Source organism: Bubalus bubalis, chromosome 17 (assembly GCF_019923935.1).
Source record: "Bubalus bubalis isolate 160015118507 breed Murrah chromosome 17, NDDB_SH_1, whole genome shotgun sequence".
Classification (NCBI taxonomy): Eukaryota; Metazoa; Chordata; class Mammalia; order Artiodactyla; family Bovidae; genus Bubalus; species Bubalus bubalis.
The window spans coordinates 857,312-875,049 of record NC_059173.1 but is presented as its reverse complement, the minus strand read 5'-3'; the positions used below and the strand labels follow the sequence as shown (position 1 = coordinate 875,049).

At 58.4% G+C, this 17,738-nt stretch overlaps 1 protein-coding gene across 2 annotated transcripts in view; it reads left to right on the top strand.

The window, feature by feature from the left end:
- Window positions 1-17,273, top strand: part of MAPK1 (mitogen-activated protein kinase 1) — a 56,372-nt gene extending 39,099 nt beyond the window's left edge. For both annotated transcript variants that reach the window (XM_025267233.2, XM_044930612.1), the window contains exons 4-9: window positions 2,736-2,852; window positions 6,898-7,012; window positions 7,271-7,402; window positions 11,833-11,942; window positions 12,808-12,933; window positions 14,107-17,273. In XM_025267233.2, coding sequence (XP_025123018.1) covers window positions 2,736-2,852; window positions 6,898-7,012; window positions 7,271-7,402; window positions 11,833-11,942; window positions 12,808-12,924 — 591 coding nt within the window. In that variant the 3' untranslated portion in view covers window positions 12,925-12,933; window positions 14,107-17,273. The remainder of the gene's footprint in view (window positions 1-2,735; window positions 2,853-6,897; window positions 7,013-7,270; window positions 7,403-11,832; window positions 11,943-12,807; window positions 12,934-14,106) is intronic.
- Window positions 17,274-17,738: the final 465 nt, after the last annotated feature.

Below are 17,738 nucleotides of genomic sequence, written 5' to 3'. Positions count from 1 at the left end.
AGGGTTTCCCTTCATGTACCTCTTGATTTGTTAAATTGCAGCCAGTAATTTTCATCTACTACGAGTGCAGGATACCAGTAAAAAAAACATGGTCCTCCTTAAGCCAGCTCACTCTTCTGAGAACTGTAACTCACAGGGACAGAGGAAACGTTTCCCCTGTCTTCCCAGTGGGGTCCAGGCTTCAGGGTAGGCACGAAGCCCCGGTTGATGAAGTACGGTGCTCCCTTAAAGTAAATGCCAGCTGATAAACGCACAAGAGTACGCAAAACGTACTCTTGCCTGGAAAATCCCATGGATGGAGGAGCCTGATGGGCTGCAGTCCATGGGGTCTCCAGGAGTCGGACACAACTGAGCGACTTCACTTTCACTTTTCACTTTCATGCGTTGGAGAAGGAAATGGCAACCCACTCCAGTGTTCTTGCCTGGAGAATCCCAGGGACGGGGGAGCCTGGTGGGCTGCCGTCTTTGGGGTCGCACAGAGTCGGACACGACTGAGGTGACTTAGCATAAACGCACAAGGGATAATAAAGTTAGAGAAGTCACCGTTTTGCAGCTCCCAGCGATGTAGCTGGTTGGTGCAGTGCGTTCCTGGGCCCTTGACTCAAGACTCCAGTCCCCTTGGGGGCTCTTGCCGCCTCCCCACGTGGACGCCTGTTTACCTCCTGCCTCCACCCAGGCTGGAGCCTCTCTCAAGCCCTGCAAGATGTCATGGCCTGAAACAGCAGTAGTCATGTTTGAATGCGAAGTTTCTGAGGTCAGGACTTTGGTCAAGGGAGCAGGGGGCGCGGTGACTGCTCTCCGCTCAGCCTCTGGACCGCAGCTGAGAGACGTGGCCCTGGAGGCTCAGATCATCGCCCACAGGCCTGGTGGTTGGTGCCACGGCATGGCCACGTGTCGCGCACGTGACCTGGTGTCCCCACGACACGGCCAGAGGCCCCCAGTTCCCCAGGTGGAAGCCACAATGCCTTTTATGGTCTCACCTCGGAAGTCACACGGCGTCACTTCCAGTGTTCTCTTGGTTCAGGCAGCTGGAAAGGCTTGCCCGGCTTCCAGAGGAGGGAAGATCAATCCTGCCCTCTTGATACGAGCTCAGCCCCAGAGCTTGTGACCCGCGGAGGGGGTCAGGGTTACGTTGGCGTGGCTTTCTTCAGAGGAGCCCTCTCCACAGCTGTCTTTAGGTTGCTCACACCACGTGGACCTGTCTCTGTAGAGGTGTGAGGTCCTGTCTGCCTCCCCGAGTGCGGCTCCTGCTTCCTGTTTCTGCTCCCAGACGAGGGTGGAGACGTCAGCCCCAGGACTGAGCCCACTGATCTGGGGGTCTGGATGCAGGCTTTTCACCTTGGGTTCTCCTGACCACAGAGACCTGTGACTCGTGTCTGGACCCGGCCACGCCGCATGAGCCGAGGGTGCCCAAGGAGTGGTGCCCGGCGCGGGCGCGTTGCAGAGATTCAGACAGTCCGTCAGCCCGCGGCTGTTCAGGGTGTGATGGCCTCAGCAAGCCGTCTGGCTGTGGAGGTGAGGCTGGTGCTGGAGGCCAAGGGAGCCTCAAGACGCCACAGCGACTGTGTGGCCCTGTCCGGAGTGCCCAGAGCACGGCCCTGGAAGAGCCACGGAGCAGGCGTGGTGTTTGCTCCTCCTGAAGACGCACTGGCGGGCTCAGAGGACGGGAACTGGGCGGCATGGATGCAGAACTTCTGAGGGCTGCATCGAGGAAGCGGCAGGGCTTGGGGTCAGAGGTGCCGCGGCGGGTGCCAGCCTCCACAGCCACAAGCCCTGAGGAGGTGAGCGGAGCCTGCAGAGTCTTTTTAAGTTGTCGAGACCTTCAGCTGTGGGGTCTCTGCAGAGCCTGGTGTCCATTAAGTCTTCTGAATATCCCTGAGCCGTGTCCCTGCCTCCGTATCTCTATTTTTATGGACTGAGCTCAGACCCTTGTCACTTTTCAACCAAATTAGAGCAGTCAGCCTCCAAAGTGATCTCTGTCTTCCAGGCTGCCTTCTGCTAGATTCCGGTCTGTGTTAGCATAGCATCTCTGTCTGTCTGTCTCTCTTTCTCTCCCTATCTTTTGGATTAGTTCCCCAGGAGCTAGGAATTAAAAGGTCCTGCAGTTGTTTGGGACCAAATGTGTTCCAGTTACTCTCCTTACACATTGTAATCTGGAGTAGCCCCAACTGTTGCATGGTCAAGGCCAGCTTGCATGAGTCAGGAGAAATTAGAAGCTGGATTTTTTTTTTTGGTAAGGATCCGTCTTCAGTGTGTGGAACGTCGTGTACAGCTTTGGGAGTGGGTTTGACTACAGGAGGGGAAGGAGGTGGGCAGAACAGAGGAGGCGGTCACGTGTGTGGAGAGAGGCCATGCTGGAGAGGTTGGTCCCAGCAGTGACCGTTCCAGCGCTCGCTGGGGGCTGGTTTGAGTGACCTTACTCTCCGTGCAGAACTGTTTATCAAGTGGTCTGAGCAGGATTGCTGTGGGTAAGCAGATAAGTAGAGGCTGCAAACCGCTGAAAATGTGTTCTGGGCAAGACTCTGCAGCCTGTTCCTTTCTGACACGAGGTGGCTGCCATCCCTTTGTCCTGAGGAGCAGGTAAGAGTGGGCGTGTGTCGTTGCCTCGGGGCTCTGCCGCCCGAGAGCAGTGGCGCTTGCTGTCGCGTCACGGCTCGCGTCCTGCCAGCGTCTGTGCGGCTCTGCTGCTGGCAACCTGACTCTCTCAGAAGCTGTCCTGTCTTGTTCTCCCCTAGATCTGTGACTTTGGCTTGGCCCGTGTTGCAGATCCGGACCACGACCACACAGGGTTCCTGACAGAGTACGTGGCCACTCGCTGGTACCGGGCTCCAGAAATCATGTTGAATTCCAAGGTAAGGACCAGGTTTGCATCGGAAGAAATCCAGGAGACCAGAGGACTTAGGCCATGAGTTGCACTCAGCCGGGGCTGAGGCTGGGCCTGTCTGGCCAGCCCCAAGGTACCGTCTTGTCTCCCTTCAGCACTGACGTCCGGGCTGGGCGGGCGCTGGCTTACAGAGCCGCGGGGCATGCTCCCGTCATGGGCCGCCTGCGTCCCGCCCCCGGGCAGCCCTCCTCCACCCGGGCAGCTTCCTCCTGTCAACTGGGCTCTGTGCGCGGACTGTGGTCTGTGAATGCGGACCAGGGCTCTCCTGTAAAAGTCAGACCTACCTGATAATGAAGAAGCCTTTTCGGCAAAATTGCAATAAAATTGAAAGAAAACATTGGTGTAGAAAAAATAAGAGCCGCTGTAACTCTTTTAAAATGACACGGTGGTCCTGCATCCAGGTCGAAAGCGCACTGCCGGCAGGGCCTTTGCTCACAGGAAACGACCAGAGAGTCTGTGGAGCAGGGCAGAGTCGAGTGGCCGGCGCGAGGGCGGCCGTGGGGCCTCGTGAGCCTTGGCCCGCCGCGCGCAGGCAGCGTCTGGCTTGCGGTCAGCGCGCCCGACATCTCTCGGTCATCCTGAGCCTTGTGTTGCAAGGTCGAGAGTCCAGAACTCGGTCCCGTCCACCGTAACAGTGTGAGGAAGGCCATGAGAGTAGACGCTGGACCCACGTCCAGGTGTCGGAACCAGACGTCGTCCTGAGAGGCTCTATGGCAGCGAATGAAGTGCACGGCCCGCGGGCTGGGCTCTCTCTCTCCGGCCCTGACACGTGAAGGACCAGGCCCACGCGTAGGGCTGCTTCTGTGAGGAAATGGAGTCTGTTTACGGCAGGTAGCTACTCTTGGTGTCATACATGCGTTGAGTCAGCTGTAGAAGTAGAAATCCATTAGGATAGATTCCATCGTAAAGGAGAATTTGGCGTAACAGATGTTTCGCAGAAGAAAACGCTGTGCTGATTCTCTCATAATTCCCAACAGCAGACAGCGCCACAGGGCAGGCTCCTGCGGTGGATGGCCACGTGAGAGTCGCTCCGTGCCGGGGCGCCCTCGTGTGCGGCGGGCCCTCCCGCCGTCTCCGGGGGACCCCTGGGTGGTGGCCTCCGCGCTCACGCGTGGTTTGCGTCCTCTGACTCACGGCTCCTCTAGCCCGAGAGGCCCCTCTCAGCATGTCCAGCGTTTCTTTTCAGCGCACCTGCAGGAGGACTGGGTCGCGGAACACCTGTGTACCCCTAGCCTCACCAGCGCTGACGTCTCCTACCTGCCTGTCTCCCCGCTCTCCTCTCACTTCCCCTGCGTCGAGCTCTGTGACGCCTACCGGACTGACTTGAGGAGCTGGCGAACACTCCTGGGCAGGCGGCATGCCCTCCGTGCGCCCGTGACGGCGGCCTCGTCCGGCGCTGGCCCCGTTGTGTCCCCACAGCGGCGTGTTGCGGCTCCTGTGCTGTGCCCATGTGGGGTCGCCCCCCGCTCCTCCACGGCCCGGATCGCTTGGGGAGCGCAGAGGTGGCCTCACGCCTGCCTGAGCTCTCCCTGCTTCTCAGGGCGGGCTCCTCCTGAGGGGCCCGAGTCAGTCTTGGCTGCACAGGCCCCGCAGGGTCTCAGAGGCCGTGTCTGGGGCTCGTCTTCCCGGAAGCCTCTCCCCGCGGTGCCCGTGAGCACCGCTGTGTCTGTCAGCGCTCCTGCTGGGGTTGCAGAGCCCGCTTCTCTAAATGACATAACGAGCTGGCACCCGTCCGTGAAGGAGCGACCGCCCGTTTTTCTCTTTCTCCTCCTCTGACCCCGTCTTTGTTCTGAAACATTACTGGACTCGGTGGCTCTGGGCTTTTGTTTGTTTGCTGTCCGTTATCTTCCTCTTTTTTCTTTCTTTTAAGCACTCACTGTCCCAGTGCTGGCTGGAGCGCTCTGTGCATGTGTAACGTGGCACTTGACAGCATTTGTAACTCGCGGAGCAGGGCAGGGATGGGAGAGGCGAGGGGCACAGACACCCTGTGCTCCACACCCCGCAGCGTCTAGCCGCTTATCCAGGACCCTAAAGCGGGCTTGTTTATGTGGGTTTTATCTATCGATATTTACTATATGAAAGTGAAAACTGAGAAATTTTAACGCGTTGATTTTCAAACGAAAAGTTAACGTGAATTAGGCATTTCTCGTTTTTTAACTGCTGTCTTCCACAAGAAAAGCATTTTAGTGAGGAGAGTGGTGGTCTCATTTTTGCCGGTCTCTCCAGCATTTGGCTTGATTTGGGCATGCTGGCTTCTCACCTGGCGCTGCCTTCAGTCTCAACTCTGCGGTTTAGGTTTGAGTTAGTGAAGAAGAGTCTTGGCCTGAAGCTAGGAACCTGGTGGGGGACGGGGGACTGCCCAGTGGACGTGAAACCACGGCCTGGTGGCTCTTGTTGAGACCCACACCCGTGTGAGGTCCTGTAACGCCCAGCATCAGGAGAGCAGGGTTCGCTTTTGTCTCATTTCACGTGTGGCGTCCCGGAAGAGCATCCTGCGCGTGTGAGAGAGTGAGTGACGAGGAGGACACAGACGCCGCGGTTGTGTGGGGGCAGCCCATGGGGCGCAGGGGTGCTGCCCCCAGCGTAGCACACCCCCCCCCCCCCCGGCGCCCCCTCGCCAGCTCTTTGCCCTTTGCCCTCTGCTTTCTCATTCTCTGTCCGTGTGCGAGTTTCTGTGTGAGTCCCTTGAGAATGAACTGCCACTGACTGTTTCAGTCTGCGTGTCCTTAGCAGCGGTTCAAGTGCTGCCTGAGGACAGTTGGTCTCCACCTAATCATGGTTATCAGTTCAGTTCAGATCAGTCGCTCAGTCGTGTCCGACTCTTTGCGACCCCATGAATCGCAGCACGCCAGGCCTCCCCGTCCATCACCAACTCCCAGAGTTCACTCAGACTCACATCCATCGAGTCCGTGATGCCATCCAGCCATCTCATCCTCTGGCGTCCCCTTCTCCTCCTGCCCCCAATCCCTCCCAGCATCAGAGTCTTTTCCAGTGAGTCAACTCTTCGCATGAGGTGGCCAAAGTCCTGGAGCTTGAGCTTCCGCATCGTTCCTTCCCGAGAACTGCCAGGGCCGCTCTCCTCCAGGATGGACGGTTGGTTCCGGCTGCTGTTAATACAGCAGCAGTGTCGGCAGGCGGCATGTTAACAGCTACTGGGACATCCTGGGGAGACACCCCCAAACCCCCAGTGCCGATTGGAAAGAAGTAGTGTGAAACTCAGCCCACTTTATCAGAGGTATAGATGTGATCATTGAATCTTTGATTTTCAAAAAATACTTTGCTATATTTCTGTAGCCTTTAATATTTGACTGAATTTTTTCCCCTGTAGCTGGTCTCCACATTTCTTCTTTTACTTATCACTAACGCATTCTCCACAGAACTCTTCTTATACAGTAACATCTTTTTGTCACTGTTGTATGGTAATTCTTCCATGTCTTTTCACCGAATCCTTTAAAAGAAAAACTATACCTGAAAAATGAATAGAAAAAGAAGATGAGAGATAGGAATTTAGTTGAGTAGGATGGAGCCAGCACGCCCTCATGAACCCAGAGATCATGGGTGGTTATTGTTTTGTTTTTAATGATTTTCAGAATGAAGAGAGATATTCTGGAAATGGAGCAATGCCCCTTCTGAGTGACCTCCGAGTTTCAAACCCGAGGTGCACAGGTGTCCGAGGGTAGTCAGGCTGTTCACTGCTCTCTCGTTTCCCAGCTTCAGCTTGTCGGGATTCTAGTTCTTGCTCTCAAATCATTTGATAAAAGAAATGAGATCTGCTACAGAAATTCTAACTTGATAAGTGAATCTGCTCTGAAGAGAGGACTGAAATCCAGCAGCCTTGGTTTTTAGCGTCTTATAAGAAAGCTGGTTGCGTCTGTCTCTGCACACTGTCCCATGATGTCTGAATCGCAGGGCAGGCCACGCTCGGCGGCACGGGGTGGCGGGGTCACGGTCCCTCTCCCGCTGCAGGGCTACATAGCAGGGGCGGCGGGGTCACGGTCCCTCTCCCGCTGCAGGGCTACACCAAGTCCATCGACATCTGGTCCGTCGGCTGCATCCTCGCCGAGATGCTCTCCAACAGGCCCATCTTCCCCGGGAAGCATTACCTCGACCAGCTGAACCACATTCTGGGTAAGGTCCTCAGTGTCCAGGGCCCACGCTCACATCAGAGCCCTTCATGAGGTGGGCTGGAGACGATCCTGCAGCTCTGGGACCTGTCCTGGGCATGAGCTGTTGCTGTTCGTCCTTGACTGAACACTCGGTGAGAAGGGCCAGCGCTGGGAGGTGGTGAGAAGACGCTGAGCGCCGGGGCCCATTCCCCACTGCCGGCGGCGCACGGCTGGTTCACTGTGGTCTTAATAACTGACAGCAGATTATTTTATCTGATAGGTATTCTTGGATCCCCGTCGCAGGAAGACCTGAATTGTATAATAAATTTAAAAGCTAGAAACTACCTGCTCTCTCTTCCACACAAAAATAAGGTGCCATGGAACAGGCTGTTCCCGAACGCGGACTCCAAAGGTGGGTGTGCTTCGTCTGCATCCGAGTCTCTGGGCCTCGTGGCCGTGGCTGCTACGTCGTAACACGGCCCCGCTGGGTGCTCGGTCTTCACTGCCCTCCCCTCTTATGGAGCTGCCGCGGCCGTGGGCTGAGGGGTCTGGGGGTGATGTCTAGCTTTCCACGTGTTGGTTTCTTTGGTACTTAGCTTGGATTAAGTTCATGTCTTTAGAATCATCGTGTCATTGGATAATTTTTAAAGTCAGGTTTATCGTAGAATAATTTACATAGAATAAGACTCAGCCTTTTCGGTTGTGAAGCCTTTGAACTTCAACAGACGTACGCGGTCCTGTAACTTCACCCCCGTCGGGACACAGCATTTCCGTTGCTCCCCAAAGCTGCGTTGTGCCTGTTTGTGGTCAGTCGCCCCCCTCGCCCAGGCCTGACAGCTGGGGGCTGCTGAGCCCACAGGCTGGGCGGGTCTGCTGGCCCTCGTCCTGCAGTGGGCCAGATGGGGCATTCCGTGCCCATAGCAGTGCCCTGAGAGCACCAGAGCAGGGGCTGCAGGGTCTGAGAGCAAGGCGCCTCTGCCACAGCCTGCTGGTCAGAGCACGTCTCACGGCCAGCCCTGCTACCCGCACTCAGAAGCTGCAGAGTGCTGGGGGCCGGTTCGCCTGCCGGCAGCTCGCGTCTGCTCTCCTCCTGCAGCATGCGGAGATAAGTGTGTCCGCTTAGGAAACAGACGGGTGTCTGTTCTAAGGCCCTGGACACGTAGCAGCAGTAAGACACAGGAACAGCCTGCTTGCAGGTAGCTCAGTGTCTGGATTTGTCTTGTTAATAGTGGTTCACAGAGAAGGGAATGTGGAGTCTCTTAAGTACAGGACAGCGGCCTTGATACGACTTCTTACATGAGGTGTGGGCCTTGAAAGCTCCTCACAGTTTGGTGATGCGTGTGTGGTCACGGCCGTGGGCGGGGCATCCTCTCCACACAGCCGGTGCAGGGGACACTCGAGACTGAGGGGCAGGTCGGCAGCTTTGTCAGGTTTGTTCCTGCAGCTCTGGATGTTGAACTTGTGGGTTCGCCAACCAAATGGGAAAATGACATTTTAATTTGTTTTTCTTTAATTAAGAGTGAGGTTGAATTTTTTTTCACGTTTGGAGGCTGCTGAGTGCCTTGAACCAGTAGTAATATAGATTTTCCTTCAGAGGAGCCTAGCTTGGGGCTCTCTCCAGAGTTACTGTGGTGAAGGGGGAGAGACGGTGCTTCAGCAGGTGGTACAGGGCCCGCCAAACAGCTGTCGGAAAGAAAGTCAGATTAAATCACTGTTCACACATCAGAGTGAACTGTAAAACAATCGATGATCAAATACTTTTCTAAAAATCATACTGTTAGAAATTAACAGTATTTAGAGTACTCATTATTTTTCTGATCTCTGCATGGGGGAGAAATATCTTCCTGAGCTTTGAAAACAAACACACCAAGAAGACAGATGTGAGTGAAAGGCCGGTAGGTTTGATCACAGGAGAGTGTAGAGCGATGAGACCCGGCGTGGACGGCGTGTAACCGCTCCAGGCTGCACAGCAGCTCGAGCGTCCCGGTGCTGCTGCGCTGATGCCGCACGCTCCCGCTCGGCCCTGTGCTCCGGGGGCAGGCTGGGCGCCCAGGCCTGGGACTTGGGGCAGTCACTGACCTCACCATTGTGCATTTTCCTTAACTCAGAATGGGGCACGTTTCACCCACCTCACAGGAGAGTTGGGAATACAGCCCCTAAGCGTGATTTTTACAGCGAGTTTGTGGCAAGGGGAGCTACGAGCCAGCCGTGCGCACTGAGCAGGTGGCGCGGCGCTTGTCGCGCGTAGTGTGGCTGCAGACGCGCCGGGGCGAGCGGCGTGACGGGCTGTGGTGCGGGCAGTCCTCAGACAGGAGGGCCGGCTCTGAGGCCTTCTCTGCCCTTCATGGGAGCCCTGACTGGCCTCAGCCCAGAGGGCTTCACCAGCCTGGGGACCAGCAGGCCCTGGACTCCGGGCACGGCCGCAGTGACCAAGTCTGGCCTCGCGATGCAGCAGGGCCTTCTCCGCCCGCCTCTCCTGCTGGCCAGCCTCACTTCTCGTCGTGACACGGTGGCCTCCAGCAGCTCCAGGCTCACACTGGCCTGTGTCCTGAGAGCTCCTGCCCCTGGCGGTCACTGTGGCCTAGGCCTCTGTCCCTGTTTCCCTGGGCAAGAGCTGCCCATGGGATCTTTGTTCCCCAGCCGGGAGTCAAACTCACGCTGCTGCCATGGAAGCTCGAAGTCTTCACCAGCAGGGAAGTCCCCTGTTTTTTGAACTTTAAAAAACCGCAGTTCTTGTGAGAAATCTGTCTCCGTTTGTCGGATCGCCCGCTGTTTGAACAGTAGGCAGACTTCCTTACTGCCCTGTGAACACGCGTGCCTGTGCGTTCTCAGTGGGACCGTAAGCAGCGTCCTGTCTACCCACAGAGTCTCTTGCGCAGTGGGTGCTGAGCTGACTCCAGGGTCAGGAGAGTTTAGCAGATGGCAGCTGAGGTCCTGGAGGAGGCCGGGGGTGAAGATGGGGACTCTCGCAGGGTGGACTGGAGTCCTCCCTGGGCAGCGCCAGGGGGCAGGGCCTTGGAGCCTGTAGAGGAGGAGGCCTCCATTTCAGGTCCTGGTGGCCACTCAGCGGGGTGAGGGCACAAGGCGGGGGTCTGAAGGACCCAGAAAGGACCCCGGGGAGTGGGGACTAGGACACAGCAGGCAGGGTCAGCCTGGGAAGGGGAGAGGGTCCCCTTTTCCCAGAAGGATGCGTGTGGACCCACTGGAGGGATGCCCAGGGAGGCCACCCTGGGGAGCCTGGTTTCCCGGTAGGATGTGCTGAGGCGTGTGTGCTGGCCGCGGGGAGGGCCTGACCCGCCCTCGTGAGCAGGAGGCGGCGTGCTCGGGGCAGAGCAGGACCGCCCGGGGCCCCGCGGTTCTTGGCCATGTGCTCCTCAGCCCTGAGGCCCCGTGGCCCTTCCCGGCGCCCGTGGGGTGAAGCCCGCCGTGCTCTGCTGCCGTCCGCCCGGGGCCTCAGCGGCAGGGCTCGGAGCCCAGAGTCCGGGAAGCGCGGCTGTGGTGGCGTGGCCTGCACAGGTGGCCTCCTCCTCTGGCTCCACTCGGGACTTGGAGCTGAGGGTGGACGGGACAGGCGGCAGTCTTGTTCTGGGTCAGAGTCCCTCCTGGTGGGTGAGGAGGCTCAGAGCGGGCGCCAGCCACGCGAGCTGCCCTGGGGCCTGGCAGGGGAGTGACCCATGCGGCAGACGGTGGGGTCACAGAGCTGTGCTCCCCCAGAGTTAGGGGCCCCGTGGGGTCCTGGAGAGGCAGGGTCCCGGCGGGACGCCGTCCGGCCTCAGAGGGACGTCAGTCTTGGAGGGCCGGTGGCCTCTGCACCCGGGGACGCGTGTGCGCAGGCAGCGTGACTAGTGCGGGCGTAGCACCCGGCCTGCCCCTGCCTGCAGCGCGCCTCCCCCAGCCTCCTGTCCCTGCACACGGGCTGGAGGCCAGGCCTTTCTCCAGTAGCAAAGAGAAAAGAAAAGCTCTTTTCCTTTGAAGTTGTTGCCTAGGATTGAACTTGAAGGAGCGTGAGGTCTGATTTAGGAATGCCCGTCGCCTGGGGGTGCGTCCCTCTTAGCAGCAGCAGGAGGTGGAGGTTAAAGACAGTGCTGGGGGCTCTCAGTGCTGCAGACAGAGGGAGACGGCCACTCGAGGGAGGGGCGGGGGCAGGCCCTGGGGCTGCTGGGGCCCAGCAGGTAGCCCATGCTCCCCTGTCGCTATTCGGGAAAATGTGCTGTTGGTAGAAATTAGGGTTAGGGTTAGGACTTTAAAAAGATCCTGCTGCTTTTCACCCTTCACTTTATGGACGTGAAAAACGCCCTTCGTTGTGTGGAGTTTCTCATCACGTCCAACGCGGTTTACTGCTTGGATGGACTCCTCGTTGAAGGTGGGGAGCAGGGGCAGAGCCCAGCAGGGAACATGTTTCCAGGGCCCTGCGCTTCACACACACCTGTCAGCCGGAACCTGGAAGGAGGGGGCTGAAGCCACAGGGCAGGAAGTAACCGCAGCCACAGCGACCTTGGAGCTGACCTAAGAGCGGTAATACGCATCGCCTCTGCTCCTGACCCTGCAGAGTGGGGCCTCTGCTCTTGACCCTGCAGAGTAGGGCCATGCTTTCGGACCAGGCCGGGTTTTATGGGCAGACTTGGGCCTGAATCCTGGCTCCCTGTGCAGCCTCTGCAGAGTGCGCCGCCTTCCTGAGTCTGGTCTCTGCTGTCAGACACTCAGAGGTGGAGCAGGCTCCCCTGAGCCCGCGGCTCCCTCAGCTCCCCCGTCTAGTGGGTCTTGACTTAAACAGGAAGTGCGCAGTCTGTTCGGTGACTGCTCCTTTGGCTTCTCACCTCTGCAAAACCTTTCTCTCTGTAGCTCTGGATCTACTGGACAAAATGTTGACGTTCAACCCTCACAAGAGGATTGAGGTGGAGCAGGCTCTGGCCCATCCTTACCTGGAGCAGTACTACGACCCGAGCGATGAGGTGAGAGTCTGGCAGGGGCTGCCTGCCTGGGCGGAGGGGGAGCGCGCACGGATCCGCCAGCTCCCCCAGGAGCAGTGGAGGCCGCCTCCCTGTGGTAATAGGGCAGCAGCGGAGAACCAGCGACCCGGGCTCCCACTGCCCTGGGCGCCCGCGCAGCAGAAGGGTGGCACGCTAGGGCCCCACACGGCGCGCCCCCCGCAGGGAGAGCAGCTGCGAGTTTCCTCCTTTCCCCCCTTTTGGAGGCCAGAGCCAAGTTTGGGGTGTGTGTTTTCCTACCCTTAAGACCTAGTGTGAGGATGGCAGGGATAAGGTCTGGGGTGCCTGGTAACAGCACTGAGTGTGTGAGGAGAATCTTTGATGTACATAGACAGTGTTAACTTTCTGGTTATTTATATAGAGAGGGGATACTTTAAAAAAAAAAAAAGTACCAGAAAATACAACAAACATCGCTTTGTAGTCTGGTTACACAGACACCGTTATTGAAATTTCGGAGTATTTCCATCTCATTCTTAGATTTTTGTAATAAATAAAAGCAGGGCTTATTCTGTTTAACACACGCGGCCGTTTGCCACAATTTTCGTCCCCCGTGAGGCTTCGTGTTTCACTGCGAGGCTTCTTCGTAGGAAAGCGCTGGCGTGTGTAACCGGACGCGCGTGTGAGCGTGGGGCAGCCAGCCGCAGCCCTCCCCGCCAGCGCAGCGCCTGGCCACACCCCAGCGCCGTGCGGGGGCGCTGCCCGCTGTCGGGCCCGGGCGCACGGGGCACACCACACACCTCGGGGGGTGGGTGCTGCCGGCGGGAGCCCAGGGCCTGGGCTGCAGCCTCCGCCACGGCCCCTCGTGTCAAAGTTCTGCTTTCTCTTCAAGCCCGTCGCCGAAGCACCCTTCAAGTTTGACATGGAATTGGATGACTTGCCCAAGGAAAAGCTCAAAGAACTCATTTTTGAAGAGACTGCTAGATTCCAGCCGGGATACCGATCTTAAATTTGTCAGGTACCTGGAGCTTTAACCATAGAATAAGTCCTGGCCAAGGAGACAGGGTGGTGTAAATGTCATTAAAGAGGGGTTTTAGTATGGAAGCTTTGCAACCTGAGGTGTGGGGAACCATACAGCCGTGATGGTTGGGTTTTTTTAAAGTGCTCAAAAGAGGAAACACTGATCTCACTTTTAGAGAATCGACGGAAGAGGGGAGAGTGCGACTTGTGTCAGAACCCTAGGAGCGAGTGTGTCACAAAGAATCAGGACAGGGTTGAGGCCTCTGCTGGGAAATGCTTGGGACAGTCTGGCTTGGATGTCGGAGGGCCGGGCAGGGGCTTCCGCACGGTTTCTTCGTGCCCCTCCCCTGTCCTAGGGGGGCGGTGAACCCCAAGTCCTTCTGCTCCCAGTGAAACTGTGCGTCTGTTGGCAGGGGGCGTGGGTTTGACCTGGAGTATGATTTCCTCAAGTGAGACAGGATGTTAGAGGGGTGCTGGGGCCTCCAGGAGGCCTGCTGAGCCCTCGGGGCTGCCTCTCAGGGCTCGGGGTGACAGGGGGGCCCTTCCTGCCCTTCCCAGTCCAGCCGGCCGGCCTTAGCTTCCGGCCAGCCCGTGGCTGTGCCGGTCACACTTGGCCAGAGAAAGCCGGGGCAGTCAAGGCAGCACTGGCTGGGCCGTGTGGTTCCGGCCCACCTGCCTGTCCAGCGCGGGGGCGCGCGTGCTGAGAAGAGGGGCAGCAGCGTCCACTTACTGGGCGTTTACAAGACGTGTGTGTCCCAGGGTGGGCCACCGGTCAGTAAACGGCACCCCGCCCACACCCCGCAGCTGGAGAAGCCTGCCTGCCACAGCCAAAAAGACACAGACCAACGGGGAAAGGGAGCGGCCTCTGGGAGGCTTCCCCGTGGGCCACGCCTCGGATGTGGGCGCCGCCTCGACCACGGGTTGGGAAGCAGATCCAACCACGTGCCGTCAGTTGTGGCCAACGAAGGGCGTCCAGGAGCGCGGTGCCGGCCCGGCCGTGGGGTGGGGGGCGTCTTCGGGCGGGGGCGAGCCCCGTCCCACGGGACGGTTCTGGGAAGGCGGCCTTTGCTGCAGCGGTGTTCTCTGCTTTCATGCTTTTCTGTCCTCCCGCCGCTGCCGTTTCCCCGCGGCGCGTCCGTGGCTCACGGAGGGTCTGTCTGTCTCCCCACAGGACACGGGCCCGAGGACGGCACGCAGACCCCGCGGCTCTCCTGCAGCCCCTGACCCGCCTGCCCCCAGCCCGTCTGCGTGTCCACCTGACTCCTCTGAGCCGTCGGAGGGGCGGCTCCTGGTAGTTGTGGCTTCTGTGCTTTCAAAGAACTCCCTCCGGCCAGAGCGCTGTTCTGGCCCCGTGTGCGTCGCCTCCGGTGGCCTGCGGCTGTGCGTCCCTCAGGGCTCCTCCCGCCCACCTTGCTTCAGTCACTAGCCGCCTTCTGCTCTGAGAGATGCAGTGGCCCCTCCCCTCCTGAGTCCTGCCCTGGTGCCCTGCCGATCGCGTCCCCTGGGCGCTTTACGGCAGCGACAGCCCCCTTTGCACTCCTGCCGCCTCACGTCACGCTGATCCCTCACGGGCACCGGGTGTGGCTTCTATAGCACTGTCTCTTCTCTAAATGGGAGGAGGCCCGTGTCAGGCAGCTCACCTGCCCCGTCGGGGGCGCAGCACTTGCAGGATGCGTCCCACGCGGCCCTGCCTGCTTGCGGGACTCCCGCCAGCAGAGGCGGCTCTCCGGGATTGGGTAAGGGGCGCAGGCCGCGGGGCGCCCGCCCGACGCCTGAGGGCCAGGCGGGGGCACGCTGCGTCCTCCGGGAGCACCTGTTGTACACTTCCTTTCCTCCTGCAGCATGTCAGCATCCCAAGTTCATCCTCCACCCCCGCTGTGACAGTGTGTGCTAAAGCCTGGTGAGCCTTGGCCGAGCGCCGCCCTGCGCCAGGGCCCACTCACGCGTGGGGCGCCTGCAGAAGCCCGCCCGCCCCCAGCCCTGGCGCCGGCTGCCCCGCCGCGTGGCGCGGCCCCCTGCCCCCGAGCTCTGCGCACAGCGCTCTGCCTGTCCAGCCGTCACTGTCCCCTCGCACGACTGTTGCAGCTTCTGTGCGGAGATGAGTCCCGGTGCCACGCACCTGAGGTTGAAACGAAGCTCTGTTGTTACCTCTGAGTTGTGTTCCACGGAAAATGCTCTCCAGCAGATCACTTAGTTCTCGGTTCTCAGCTTTTCATTTCTCAGCTGTCCTTTCTTTCTTGTTTGGATTTTGACAGCAGTGGAGAGTGGGTTATATAAAGACTGCCTGCTAACATGAACGGAAATGCGCTTGTCGTTCCTGAAAATAAACGGGCGTCCTCTATCTCCGTGCTCCGTTAAGATTCAGTGTCGATTTCCTCTGGATCGTGGGGTCCGAACCAACAGTCAGGTTCAGGCTGTGCTTAGACCAGGAAGCCCGGCGGGCCCGCTCCCTGCTGGGCGCTGCCCAAACACCTGGGTTTGTGTAAGGCCATGTAGACAGTGTTGTGGAGGGGTTTTTTCCTCCACACGGCAGAGCATCAGTTCTGACATGCTCCTCAGATCACAGGTCTGCGGTGTTCTGTCAGACTCTGATGATGCAGCCCAGAAGTTGCAAGTTGGGTTCTTTGGTTCTTCTGGAGGGTGGCCTGTGTCCCAGTTGAGCGCCAGGAAGGGCTCGCACCCTCGGGCCGGAGCGGGTGCTGGACTCTCCCCCCTCAGACCAGAACCGCACCTGACTGTCGGCCCTGAGAGCCGTGGCTTCACCTCCATGCACGGAGCTGTCCAGTGGAGGCCCGTGGGGCAGCGAGAGACGAGCGTTGCTGTCCCGGGTACATTTTAAAAGGAGCGCTGGCTGATTATTGCTCTTATTTCTCTGTGCTTACTACTAACATTCCAGAGTAGTGTTAGGAGGTTAACCTGCGGTTCGCTAACCAGACAGCCAGCCACAGCCTTGGTTACTAACCCCTGGGGGCTGGGGGCTTCCCCGCCCATCGCTGTCCACGGGTGTGGTGGGCAGGAACCACTAACCCTGTGTGGGAGTCCCTGTAGCCTTTCACTAACCACGCCAAGCTTGGTTCAGCGGGTCAGGGAGCTGTCTGAACAAGGCGCCTGTGGTGTGTGAGGCTCACCCTTTGGGTCTGCCTGTGTCTCTCGAAACGTGCACATTAGGTCACATGAATTCATGCTGGTGACCCCAACCACCCCTGTGACTGCTTCCTGCACATCAGCTTGGGGCCGATGGCTTTCTTGGTGTCTAAAATGTAAGCAAAAAATTCCTCTTGAAACATTCCAGTCCCTTCAGTGAGTATGAGACAAGACCCCTCACGAAGCAGCTGGCGGGCCTGCGAGGGCTCCAGACGGCCGCGCAGACTGCGGGCGGGGGCGCAAGGCCCTCGCGTCTGGCGACGTGACCCCTGCTGCTGCGGCCGCGTGTGGGGGGCCCGGGGTCGGTCTGTCCCTGCGTCAGGTGGGGGCACAGCCTGCGACACGCGTGTGCCAGTGACGTGCGACACGCGTGTGCCAGTGACGTGCAGACGGTGCCGAGGAGACTGGCCTTCGGTTGCTTACGTGTCAATACGGTTTTAAATTGGTAACTTTTCTACAGTACATGATGGTGTGTAACACACATACGTATGCACACATGCTTTAGGCCCTTCCACGATACTTTTATATTTGTAAGTCAATGTTTTGGACAATCCCAAGTTTTTAAGGGAAATATTTTTGTAAATGTGGTGGTTTTGAAAATCTGAGCAATCCTTCTGCTTACACGTTTTAAAGCATCTGTGCTTTAAAATTGTGCTGGTGTCTGAAGTGACCCTCTTAGCGCAGACGAGAGGCGTGTCCAGCAGAGGGAGCCCAGGGCCACCGCGTGGCGGCCGCGTGGCGTCGCGGGTCAGAGGCGGGAAGCCCGGGCCTGCGCGGCTCCCCTGGAGCGCGTGGCCGCCCCTGCGCGCGCTCTCCGCGCAGAGCAGTTGAGAAAAGTTCAGAGCTGCTTCCTGTCTGCTTTGTACTGTTGGTGCCTTCTTGGTATTGTACCCCAAAATCCTGCATAGATTACTTAGTATAATGGTAAGTTAAAAACAAACGTTAAAGGAAGATTTTATTAAGAATCTGAATGTTTATTCATTATATTGTTACAACTTAACCTTTATTTGTGGTGTTTGTGATTTGGTTAATCTGTATAAAAGTTGTAAGTAGAAAGGTTTATATTTCATCTTAATTCTTTTGATGCTGTAAACGTACTTTCTAAAAGATGGATTATTTGAATGTTTATGGCACCTGACTTTAAAAAAAAAACAAAAAAATTAGAATCATTAAATTGTGTCCATGTCACCAGAAGTAGCAGCGCGCGTGTCTAGTTACCTGGAATCCCCACGTGAAGATGGGGTGCCGTCCGGCCCTTGCCCATCTGACTGCTCCTGGTGGCGGCGGTGGAGTCCTGGCTGGAGCCCCGAAAGCCCCGGGGCTCAGCGTCCGGAGGACCCGCGGACCTCTGGCCGTGGGGGACGACGCCCGGGCCCGGCCTCTCCCCACGTCTGCTTCAGCGTCAGCGGCCGCCTCTCTCCAGACCAGAGCAAAGCCCGGGCGGGACGCTGGGCCATGCGGCTCCGGGGTCTGCAGGGCGTCGCGCAGCAGCCTGTGGACAGCGGTGGGCCAGGGGGCCTGGGATGGCGCCTCGCCCGCTCGAGGGGGCCTCCGAGCAAGAGGCAGGCCTTCCTCTGTGCTGTGAACCTCACCGTGGTGTCTGCTGAGCAGACCTGCCTTTCGTCCATCTGGGAGGAAACCACGTCCTCTGTGGAAGTG